At 41.5% G+C, this 12,033-nt stretch overlaps 1 protein-coding gene across 1 annotated transcript; it reads right to left on the bottom strand.

Annotated features, from left to right (window-relative positions):
- Positions 1-4,275: 4,275 nt before the first annotated feature.
- On the bottom strand, positions 4,276-10,918 carry zgc:100997 (uncharacterized protein LOC445211 homolog). The gene is made up of 10 exons (XM_035679107.1): positions 10,840-10,918; positions 10,292-10,374; positions 10,113-10,208; positions 9,292-9,375; positions 9,093-9,185; positions 8,747-8,973; positions 8,391-8,584; positions 8,036-8,118; positions 6,036-7,576; positions 4,276-5,027 (listed from the first exon to the last, which is right to left on the bottom strand). Exons 1-10 carry the CDS (start codon positions 10,916-10,918, stop codon positions 4,901-4,903), a joined length of 2,607 nt encoding a protein of 868 aa, XP_035535000.1. The 3' UTR covers positions 4,276-4,900.
- Between the last annotated feature and the right edge of the window lie 1,115 nt (positions 10,919-12,033).

Raw genomic sequence — 12,033 nt, 5'->3', positions numbered from 1 at the left:
AAAAAAAGACCCTATTTTTCAACAAACTCCTGTTCTCCTCATTGCTTGACTGTTTGGTCCCTGACACCAAGGTAAAAATGAGCCAATGTTCAGGAGCTACTTAACTCTTCTGCTGTGTGAAAATGTAACACTGTTTTATGAGACTTTTCTTTTTTGTGTTTGCGAATAAGCCTAGATGTTCTAGCAAATCCATTTCTGATAATTGCATAAGACGATAAAGAGATGTTTCAGGAGGAAATGGGCTGCGGAAGGGGAAAAAAACGACAAAAGAGAAAATGCTTTTGTAATGGAAGAAAAGTGTTTTATGTTGTGCAAGAATAGCAGAGATTCAGTCACAAGGATAAATTACAGCCATTTAAATGTCGTTTCATCATTTTGTGAAAATGGAAAAACGAACTATAAATCATCCTGAATGGTTTGGAAAATTGGAGGTAAAACAAAACACACTCACTGCAACTTCAGTGAAATTGCTGGAAAATTCCCCCCCCCCCAAAATGAGATGCCATACTACTGGGAAAAAACAAACCAAAGCTGTTTTGTAATGTAAGTGAGTGCTGTATTATATCAATAACAAAAGAAAAAAAAAGGACAAAAAGGAGAGTGTAATGTTCACTCTAGTCTAGACATCTGTGGGATCAATAATTCTCCCTATGAGCAGGATGAGCCCTGTGAGATCGTCATAGATTATGAGCATGAACGGTCTGTTAAAGGTGATTCTCGGAGGGACACAGAAGTCCAGCATGATGTCAGGTCTCCTCCCATCTTCTGACTTGGTGTCTTCCACCTCCAGCATAACTTGATGAGGAGCCTGAGTATAAAGACACAGAAACAGGAGTATTGGGAGAACAGATATCGAGACAATAACATGAGTGAATGTACGTGGTAAAGAGAGAATGACAAGTATAGCTTAGCATGCCCATTGCACAAAGTTAATGAGAGTGAATTTCTAATGTGTAATATGCTCCTCAAAGGTCACAATCAAGTACTTATTACATTCTGACAAAGAATAATGGGATATAGTGTCTCTCTCTTAACCTTGACAAGTTTCAGCATTGTCTTGGGTGATATTCCTGAGAAGTCTGCTGAGTCTGAGAAAATGGATGATACTCCAGAGTTCTTCAGGAGGCTTTTTAAACTGTAGGATTTCCTCAGTTGGAACTTAGGGAAAAGGATTTCTGCCCGCCTGTGAAAACAACAATCAATTTGTGAATGGATTTGCCCTAAGTTGTCTTGTTACAACACATGGGAGCCATTGTGCAGGCTTTCACTCACTGATGTATAGAGAGCAATAATTACTGCTGACTTAGAATCTACTCAGCATCATTCATCATGCCACGGAACAACAGAAAGCAAGTGACAGGAGGGGACCAGTCTGCAGCATGACATGGATCAATATACTGTTCACTCAGGGATAAGCAAACACACTATACAGAGGGCATGTACTGTACATGCCCAACCTTTGGGTTAATATATGCTTATACACATTTACGCAGTATTCCCAGACATACTTCACGTCTAAACCCTAAGCATTAAACACAATACTTGAAAAAGTCCTGCAAAACATACTACTTTTGCATTGTCAAATTACAAAAATCAACAGAAAAAAAAATAAGCAAACATATTTCAGTACTTACCCATGCCCTTGTAATTTCATGGTTTATTTGTCCAGGATTACACATATTCATCCATCCAAAAATAAATAAATAAAAAATGTTTAAAAAACATGAATATGGCATTTTGTTTCTCAAATTTCATGTATGAATTTGAGAAAGGTTACAGACTCCTCTTAAAAACCAGTGGACAGAAACGTGTTTTTTTTATGTTGCACCACAAAAGAAAATACATTCACCTCCATTAAATTGAACCAGGACAGAAATCTCAAAGACAGATGTCTTGAAAACAGGACACATAAAAACACTTCGCATTGCTGGATACCACTGGGGATGAATAAGATTGTTGTATATACTTAATTGTTTTTAGGTTAAATAAGAAAAAGGCATTAAAATTTTCTTTTATAGCTTTACAATGACTGTGTTCTGCCCTCATTATTTTCTGAAGTTATTTAAGTAAGAACTTTTTTAATACAGACTTGAAATAGGGACGCCAAATGGCACATGTGAAATAATTTTTATATTGACTCATCCTTGAAGCTGCTGACACAAAAGTCTATGCAAGCAGTCAGAAAAAAATGCGAATGAAAGGGTAGCTTGACATTGGTTTGCAACTCATTCGTGTTCAACAATTTGGACTCACCACCTACCCCGGCTTTAGGTTGCTGAGCCAAAACCTCATGCGGCTGTCAGAGAGGCAGTCTTCCAGGGGCTGCAGCTCAGCTTTAGGAAGCAGGAGCAGTGAGGCCAGGCGTTCTGACTGGGCTAGCCGCACCACTGTGGCTGAGCAATTGGTATCATATAGCATCATCACCTCAGAAGAGTCGTCCCTGAACATCATGGCTACCTCCACGCTGGTCGTAGCGTTCGGCTGGAAGCTCCGTGGCACTGTGTGGCGACGCTCAAATGGTTGGCGACCTGATTTATGTGTCATTAATAAAGGGAACAGGTTATGGATGAACTAAGATAAATTGGATAAGATAAAGGTTGCACACCTATAAAAAAGAACCCGCTATGTGAATTTACTACCACTAACTGTCACAAGTGAGCATGTGCTTTTCTTACAAAACAAAGACACTCAATGTGCTATGCAGTGGGTGGTACTGCATTGACACAATGAGCACATTTTGAAGCTGTAGTGAGTTTTCTAATTTAGCAGCAATTCATTTTTATTTCAGCTTTCATTTGAATCTCTTTTAAAAAGCAACATATCTGTCTGATTGTTTATACCCTTAATGTGCAGGAATACCTCCCGACCATATGTTGAAAATATGAATGTACAAAAACTGCGACTTTCATCACCAATAAAGCAAGGCCCTACCTTTGAAATACACATAATTGTTAAGTTCAAGTTTGTCAGAGGTTTGCAAGTCTTTCATCAGCGTCTCAAAGCTGATATTGAAGGCAGAGGGTCCAGTGTGTTGAGACGTGGACAAAAAACTATCATAGTCTAGTGAGGGTTTTCCATCAATATGTAGGCCGCTCCACACTCTGATCTGACTCCCAGCATGAACCCCATCCTCAGTTCCAGCCCTACCCTCTGCTCCATCATCTGCATCAGCTCTGTTTCCAGCATCTGCCCCTCCAATTTCCACCCCTGCTGAGGCCCCAATCCCAGCTTCTGTTCCGGCTCCAGCCTCAGACTCTGCCCTTTGAACCCCCCCTCCACCCCCTCTCTCCTGGAAAGTGAGGCTATGTTGCAGATCTATAAGAGCAGATATGGCGGCCTCCACACTCTGCTCTGTAGAGTTGGCTGCCAGCCCCAGTGCCTCCAGGGCCTGGCTCCGACTCTCAGACCCAGACACTCGGGACAGCAGGGCCAGGGCTGACGCCAGGCCCAAGGGCGAGAATAAGATGTTGTGCTGTTTCTGCTGCTGGATCCCAGGCTCAGTATTAGTTCTGGTGGACAGGTCATGGAAAGGTTCAAAGGCCAAGGCTGTGTTTAGGGCTGATGTGTTGAGCTGTTGCTGTTGATTGACCTCTTGTTCCCTTTGCAGAGGCCCGCTGAAGCGTTTCTCAGACTTTGGTAGAGCCGACCCATCTGCTGTGCAACCCGTTAGCAATGCCAGCACTGTCAGACATGGAAAAATGTACATAACAGACATTATCGCTCCTTCTCTCACCATCCTGCCTTGGCCTGATTCAGAAAAGCCGCAGGTTGATCTCACGTAAGACCGGCCAAACTCCAGCTTTTGGGAAGTGTTGTTCTTGTGGCTTGGTGCGGGGGTGGCGGTAGTGTTGAAAGTATATCGATCTCCGGGGGCTTTTGACCCTTAGGTTGAGCTCCAAGCAAACAATGGCGGCATGCTTAGTTTCTTAGAATTTCAGAGCCAATGAGTGTGTGTGTGTATTTTGTGGACAGTGAGGACAGAGCATACTCATCCTCCCCCTTTAATACACATTGTGGTCAACATGGATTTTGAACACTTATGCAACTGATGCATACTTCAGTTTTGCTCTAGTTTCACTGTGTATACACTGGTATTATAACAAAGACAATATACATGTGCGTAATGTGTCTACAGCACCTGAAAAGTGCCTGATTCTATCTTGTGGAAAGGATCAGAAGATATATGACACAGAATGAGTATCTGGTTTATTATTTATATCTCATAGTGACAGAAATGTCACGAAAAAAGCTTGCATTGTTGAAAGGCTTTAACTATCATACAGTATTTGAGATGAAAACAATGAAACAATATACATTCTAAGCCACAAGTGACACAGGGAGAGTCTACGAAATGTCAAAGTGCTCATTAAATATTATCAGCTTAATCTCACCATGTCAATACAGCTTCTAATTAAACAGCAGGTCATATGGGATTCTCAGCCGTCAACAGAATGCTGTAATGACAGTCTTTCATGTGAGACAGTTGCTGCTGTAATGCTGCAATGCCACCATGTGGTTAGTAAAATCCACTGGAAGTGAAAGGAGTATTTCTGCCAGAAAGATAAATCAAATAAACAGAGCATTTTGAACATGCATTCAGCAAAAACGCACTAAAACTCACAAACCATTTCTAATAATTGGTGTATTGTAAGACCAAGTAGCTGAAAAAATTGTAATAATGGAAATAACAGCATTATGTGTTAATCTGACAACGATAGCCCAAATGACAAATTATTTCTGCTGGCAGCAAAAAGAAAACATAATCATTAAATGCTGCCTTGAGGGAAATTTGGTGACACAGATAAAGAGTCAACCCAGCCCTACGTGTCCCTGTTTGGCTCATTTGTGGAAACTGGGTTAATAAGCATATCTTAATGAGAAGGGTGTACTACAGGGGGACTCAGAGGTTCATTTGAGGTAGGATGAAGCAGCAGTAGAGCAGAATCCACAGGACCAAGAGCATTTCCAGCTCTAATGGGGTTATGTCACACAAGCCTGCTAAAGACTGAAGAATGAATTCTCCCTCTCTGTCGAAAAGCAGATAAGAGTGTTAGATTAGACATTTCACGTTCATATTGATTATAAAGAAATGGAAGTTAGATTAAAACAACAAAACCAAACACAGCCTCTTTGTATTGTTGACGGTGAACCTGCTATGCTTGGGGCTGGAGTATGATCAATAATCGATATAAGAACATAAGTGTACTGTAAGAATCTGATTAAACAGTGTGCTCTAGCATTAGCTGCAAACAGTAGCAGTGGGCCTGTCATTAACTAGTTATTAGGTATCACATTATTTTGTGAGGTTACAGGTTAAATTACAAAATAGCTGTTAACATCTGTCCTGTGTGAGCCAAGATGCTAGTGTATCAGAGTTCATGCTAACTCTGTCCTGCTCTTTATTTGGTTTGGGAAGTTTACTCTCAAGCAACTCCAGCCAAACTTGTATCACACAGGGTACGTTTGCCAATTTATTCAAGGGTTATATTAGAATGATGAACATTTTGGAACTCAATTTTAATTATAATATGTGCTATATGGTAATGTTAGGGCTGGCTAGCTCTAAGTTGCAATACAAAAACTGTGTGTGCTGCTCCTTTATTTCCTTGTCTTCCATTGATCATTAACTGGTGAGGATGCTGTTTTTTTTTGCCTGGGATGTAGATCTAGCCACATTCTTTTAGCATTATATCATATATAGCCATCCTGCGCATATTTAACAGCCTTTTACAGGATTTCTGCTTTTGGAATGAATAAAACTTGAGCTTGAGCCAGAGGTTTCACCACCTCACAGAGGTGTTCGCTCAAGTTAGCTACAGATGACAAAATCTGCTGGCATCAGTCATAATTTCGGCCAACAACATGCCATCAACAACTGCCAGAAATGAGCGTCAAATGCTGCCGTTATCACTGTAAACTGCATTTGTACCATGTCAAACTGAAAGCTTGACACATTGTTACCATAATCAAGGAGGCAGTGCTTAGCCAACAGTCAATTATATCTGTACACATAAATCACAAATGCTATGACCTACCTGACTGACTGAGAGGTTGCACTGCAGGCAGGAGTCCAACTGTTATCACTGCTATGGTCGGTCCCTCCATTTTTTGGGGCATTTTTACCAGGATGATCTTTTGTTGTTGCCTTCTTAACAGTCAGTTTCCGTCTGTTAATCTTAAATTCCCTGTCTTTGTCATCTTCTGTTGTAACTGCCTCAAAATCCATTAAATTAATGATTTCACCACTGAATACCTCCTTGCCTTCATCATTACAAGCTAAATCTTCCATTTTGGGGCCGGCAATGACTTTCCTCTCATTTTCTTCTTCTGTCTTAATTCCAGTTGCATCAGCTCCTCTGACTTCATTTACAGCCACGTCTATTAATATTTTTTCATTTACTCCCACCATGAAACTTTCTACATTCCCACTTTGCTGATATTCCCTCTCTTCCTCCTTTACAATATCCTCTCCCTCTTTTTCTTTCACTAACTTTTTGTCCCGCCCTTCCTCAAACGTTGTCAAATTGTCTTCCTCCTCTTCTCCATCTGCCGTTCTTTTCTCACTGCCTTGTCGACGTTTGTCAAAAAGCCCTCTTTCAGTCGGTTCCTGAAGCTCTTTCTTCCAACTAGCCACCTCAAAAAGCCTTGTTTTCTTGGTTTCGTCCACCAGAGCCTCTGTTTTATCATAACCATGCATCACCAATGTAGCATTTTCTGTCTTCTCCTTCTTTCTCTCTTCCTCGCAGTAATCAGCATCATCATTACTCTGTCCTATGACAACTCTCTCCTCTTCACGTCCCTCTCTGCTTCTGCTTTCTTCCTCTGGCTCCACATCAAACATAGCTCCGTTGTTTGCCAGCTTTCTGGAGCTACTTTCATTCTTGTCCCGATCAAACTTCCTATGAACCACCGATTGAGCCCTGACTTCTGGTTCAACATTTTGTGCAAGTGAGCTTTTTTCATGTTTACATCCGCTGCCGTTAAACGTCTTGCATACTTCCGGATGTTTTGACTCTTGCTGCTGTCCATTCAGGAACATTTCTTCTGCTGTTTCCTCTTCAACCCTTGGTACTGGTCTTTTCAGCTGATTATATGGTTGAAAAACCTCTTTATTCAGATCCAGGATGTAGCTGTAGGCCTCCTCCTCATCTGAGTCCAGTGCTGACAAACTGTAGATTCCTTCCTCTGAGCTCAAAGAAAAATGATCATCCACTCTTGGCTTGTTGTAGCCCTGATCCAGAGACGCTTTCTCCATCCATGATCTGATGTCCTGGCTGACTACGTCTGCATCCAGCGGACTGGGTGGCTTTAAAATGCTTCGATGCTTGCTTTTGTTGAATGGTGAGGTTGCGGCACTGCCTGCAGGTTGTTCAGTGATGCTTTGGCTACGACTGGATGAGACGTCCGAAGTTCCTGAGGGTCTTCTACCCCACTGTTTCCACAATTGCTGCTCACTGCTCTTCTCCAAGCCTTTCAGCAAAGCTTGCATTTCTGGGTCATCGGTCTCCCCAAGGCTGACTGACTCAAGTGATCCAAAATTTGGGATCTCTGGAACTTCCAAATCGGTTATACGATCCTGTAATATATGATTTATGAGTGGTAGTTACATGATGTCAGTGCAAATAATGCTTTATCTTTTATTCATAGTGTTTGTAAATGCATTTGTCATTCAAGAGAATTAGATGGGAAAGATGATGCCACTGACATTCCTGAGAGTTACAAATTAAGCTACAGCCAGCAGCCAGTAAGCTTAGCTTAGCATAAAGACTAGCTTGGTTCCATCCAAAGGTAACAAAATCTGCCTACCAGCACCTTTAAAACCAAAAGACATAATATATCTCATTTGTTTAATTGGTACAAGAACCTTTAATCCTTACTGCACCCAGGCAAGAAATACTCCTGCACATAGAAGTAAGATTTTTCCCAGCTGGTAGCTTCATATGTAACAGATATGAGAGTGGTAGCAATTTTCTCATCTAGCTCTCAGCAAGAAAGTAAAAAAGCAAAAATGTTACAATATTTAGGCCGTACTAACCTCTTCTATGCCTGAACAATGCCCCAGGAACATAGACACATATGTGATGATGGACCGCTCATCTGGTGAAGTGCACAAAACATCTGGGGAAAGAGGAATAGTTTTTTTTTAGCAGGATAAACTGTTACTAAAGACACTATTAAGCAAGGTCAACTTTTAAATTGGTCTGCAATGGGGCAAATGCTTCTGATTTACTCCTCTGGTCTGTGATAAGTGGTATCATTCCCCCGTGGGGGGTTTCTAGCACCTATTTAGGTGCAGGGGTAGCACTGTCTTGGTGAAGATGCAGAAAGTCATTTGTTATGAGGATGAAAATTGACCAATGTGGGACACTTTATATTCAGTACGCTTTTACCTTCAGGCTCCAGCAGAGGTGGTATATCCAAACTGTGATGGGCTATCTTGAAAGCCAGCTGGACGTTTTCTCTTGGCACTCTAGACAGGCTCTCTCTCAGGTCAACCAAGGCTGGGTTTATGGACTTAATCATAGCTAGGAATGCCAGCCCACTCCTCCAGCTCTTCCCAAAGTCATGCACCTCCACCCCAAAGCTGCAAATTTAAAATTGCATAATAAAAAAACAGAAGCTCAACACAGCCAGCTCACACACATTTCCCTTCCCTCATTGTGGTTGTATAAGTATAATTTTTGGGTTCGGGATGTTATGTTGACAAAAATGAATTTCTAAGCGTTTGCATCGTGTTCAGACTCACTTTGATGTACATGTTTGGACCCATTGCAGCAGAGTCTTGATTGCTTTCCCATGGTACTTTGCCTCTCTGGCAGCCTTTCTGCCTTTGCTTGGCAGGGTGTTGCAGGAGTAGCTGCCAATGTCATTTGGCTGAGGTGAGAGGTCACCGGAGGAGGGGTAAGTGCTCATTGATAAGGAAGAGAGGCTAGAAGACAAATGCCTCTGGAGCCCTCCTGTCACCTCCTTTACCTGTATTAGGATAAAAAAAGTGGAGTGCATGTAAGGTCAGTGACAAAGACAAACCACTGGGCAAAGAGGAAAATAATATATTAAGATGTTAGAGTGATGGATGATGGGAAATAGCCTGCCTGGAAATACAGGATGATGATCCAGACAAGGTTAAGAACAACAGAAGGGATGCCATCAGCAATACCAGAGGCATCGATGCCAAGCAGCTTCACCTAAGGGACAACAGGGAGGAGACGTCATCCGCGATCATGTTTTTCCTGATTTAATTGTAAATGTATGACATGTCAAAACAATTGATTAACAAGCAAACACACTCACATGTCTATCATCCAGGAAAGCCAGGGCCTTAGAAATGTTGTTCAGTCTGAAAATGCGGTGAGGAGACGACCTAAACCTGTAAAGCTAATATAAGACAAAACGTTTAAGGGAATAGTTTAGAGTTTCAGGAAACACGAGAAGTAGATTGATACCACCCTTATGCACAGCCAATATAAAGCTACAGCCAGCAGCCGGTCAGCTTTGCCTAGTGTAAACACAGAAAACTTGGAAACAGCTAGCTTGGCTCTCTCCAAAGGAAAACAAAAAAAGTGACTTATTGTTTGTTGCCTGTTTGCCTATAAACAAAGCCAGGCCAGCTGCTCTGCCCCAAGTCTTTGTGCTAAGCTAAGCTAACTGGCTTCATATTTGCTGACATGACAGTTGTATCAATCTTAAACAGTCACCTGACTATCTTGAATTTGTTTAAAGGATCACAAATATGGTGCAGAGCTAATGAACTGAACAGGTGTGTAACATTATGGAGGATCTATTGGCAGATATCGATATTGGCAATATCCATAGGTATCATTAGTGTATAATTACCTGAAAATAAGAATTATTGTGTTTTTGGCACATTACAGTGAACTCTATTTATCTATTGGGGGAGTGCGTCCTTTTCTATTAAATTAGCCATCTTGAACCGCCATGTTTCTACAGTAGCCCAGAGGGGACAAACCAAACACTGGCTCTAGATTGGGCCTTTTGCCTTTTGTGGCCACTGTTGATACTTAATCTTACAAACTAGTCCTTTACTAGTGTTGTACTGTATTTTCTTCTTCTTTGTGACATCAAATTGTTACACTGTATAAATTAACTCTTACTAGTTTGCACCCAGAGAGCTCCTCCAGCAAAGCCATCAGTATTCTGCCGTCCTGAATGTCTGTGAACAGGTCGTGCACTTCAACTGGAGGATTACGCTGGAAATAGTAAATGATAAAACTTATTGGTGAATCCATTTATGAGCTAAAGTATGAAAGAATCACATTGATTTATGCCTTACTCTCTGCAGAAACACATTCATCCACCTGGTGAAGATCCTCATCTGACCTGTTTTACTCTCATCTGGGGAAGAGAAAACAGGGACTTGGCACCAAAAAATACTGCAGTTTTCCAATTGAAAAGTGTTTTCAAAAGCCTGCTTTAACTGAGTGACACATGGGAGATATTGTGTTGAATATTATAAGCAGGAAGAGTGACACAACATGGGGAAATGACACATATGGGTTAACTGTGAGACTCCAGAATATGATTTGAGATTAGCAAAATTGTGTTTTTAATCTCCATTATATGATGTATTTTACATGTAACACATGTCACACAGTATTTTAGAAGCATCAACAAGTGAGGAAATGTATGATTGGGCAATCAGATGCTACTCTGCCAAAGACACCCACCTGGAAGATGATTAAAAGGAAATTCGGTCACAGGAAGAAACAGACAAACAGTAAAGTTTGTCCTGTATATACAGTTATTTACCATATTACTATCACACAGGGGGTCAGTATAGTATTAACCATCAGTGTAAGACAGTATTTCTTGTCACAGTACCTTGAGGCTGCTGCTCCTGTTGATCACTGATCTCTCCCACTGATTTCTTTTGTAAATCCCTGTTGGCCTTGTCCTGCATTCTCATTTAACTTCAGTCTCACTTCTTACTCGTGATCCAGTGAGGAGATAAGACGGGAGAAGACCTGAAAATGTCAGCAACTCTTAGCAATTAGAGGAGCTCTGAGGTTTCCTTACAACTCACAGATGAAGAAAAGGCAATGTGAGGCAGTATGTCTTGCCTGAACACGCTGAAACCTCCCTCTGAGGAGTTGATCAACTCTAGCTTCCACTCCCCCGACACAGCTCCACCTGAATCCTATTGGCAGGCTGTGGTTCATAAAATTCTGTCAGAGGAGGCAGTCGCATAGAGTCTGTAACTGTTAAAAAGAAGGAATCAGCTGGGATCAGTGTTAGGTCACAGGTTTTCATGCGAAGGCCTGTAATGAATCTTTCAGAGTAGATTCACTGACAGAAGCATGTTCAGTTCAGAAGGAATGAATAGTAGGAATGAGCAGATGTAGCCAAGGTTTTTACTGAGGTTATTTTATAGTATATGTACAAACAAAAACCCCAATATGTGTTATCTCAATAAAATTGACAGGAAATGAGGGGTGTAATGTAGTGGTGTAACTGCAGATCGCAATTCAAGTGCGAAGGAGAAACTACAGTGACCATCAAATCTGGGAAACACGCAAACACCACTATCTAGAGCCAGTGTTCAGTTTGTAGAAACATGGCGATTCAACATGGCCTCCTCATGGTGACCTCTGGCATCTGTAGATACAAAAGCCTCAGGTAACAAAAACACAACTATTCAGGTGATACACTAATGAAACATACCTGTGAATAATATATTACTGCCAATAGACCCTCCTAAATGTTACACACTGGACCTTTAAAAGAAATATTGTGTTCATGGTAAAAAGTAACCCCCACTGCGCTGCCAGACCGGCTCTATTCAAATAAATGAGAGGGCTGCAATATGAATGCGGCCTTACCCCAGTCGTTCTCAAACTGTGAGACGGGCCCATCGACATATATGAAGATGGATGACACTGACATGTCTTGTCTGTTGTGCCTGTGCGCACCTTTATCCCTGTTCACCCCCGTGGGAGAGTGAGAAACGACTTCTGCCGCTTCCTTTTTTGTATGCTGGTGGCATGTATAGTGAACTGACAATAAAGCCTGACTTGA

This window comes from Morone saxatilis, unplaced genomic scaffold, assembly GCF_004916995.1.
Source record: "Morone saxatilis isolate NCDOM2014 unplaced genomic scaffold, NCSU_SB_2.0 Contig7, whole genome shotgun sequence".
Taxonomy (NCBI): domain Eukaryota; kingdom Metazoa; phylum Chordata; class Actinopteri; family Moronidae; genus Morone; species Morone saxatilis.
This window is presented reverse-complemented; position numbering and strand designations above follow the sequence as displayed.

Bases quoted from the DNA above. Each gene is read 5' to 3' on its own strand.
- zgc:100997 (XM_035679107.1), bottom strand. From the start codon at position 10,918: ATGCAGGACAAGGCCAACAGGGATTTACAAAAGAAATCAGTGGGAGAG. The intron at 10,209-10,291 runs GTAAGGCATAAA...TACTATTTCCAG, and splicing joins TGAATGTGTTTCTGCAGAGA to CGTAATCCTCCAGTTGAAGT. The intron at 9,376-10,112 runs GTAAGAGTTAAT...GTCTTATATTAG, and splicing joins AGCTCTCTGGGTGCAAACTA to CTTTACAGGTTTAGGTCGTC.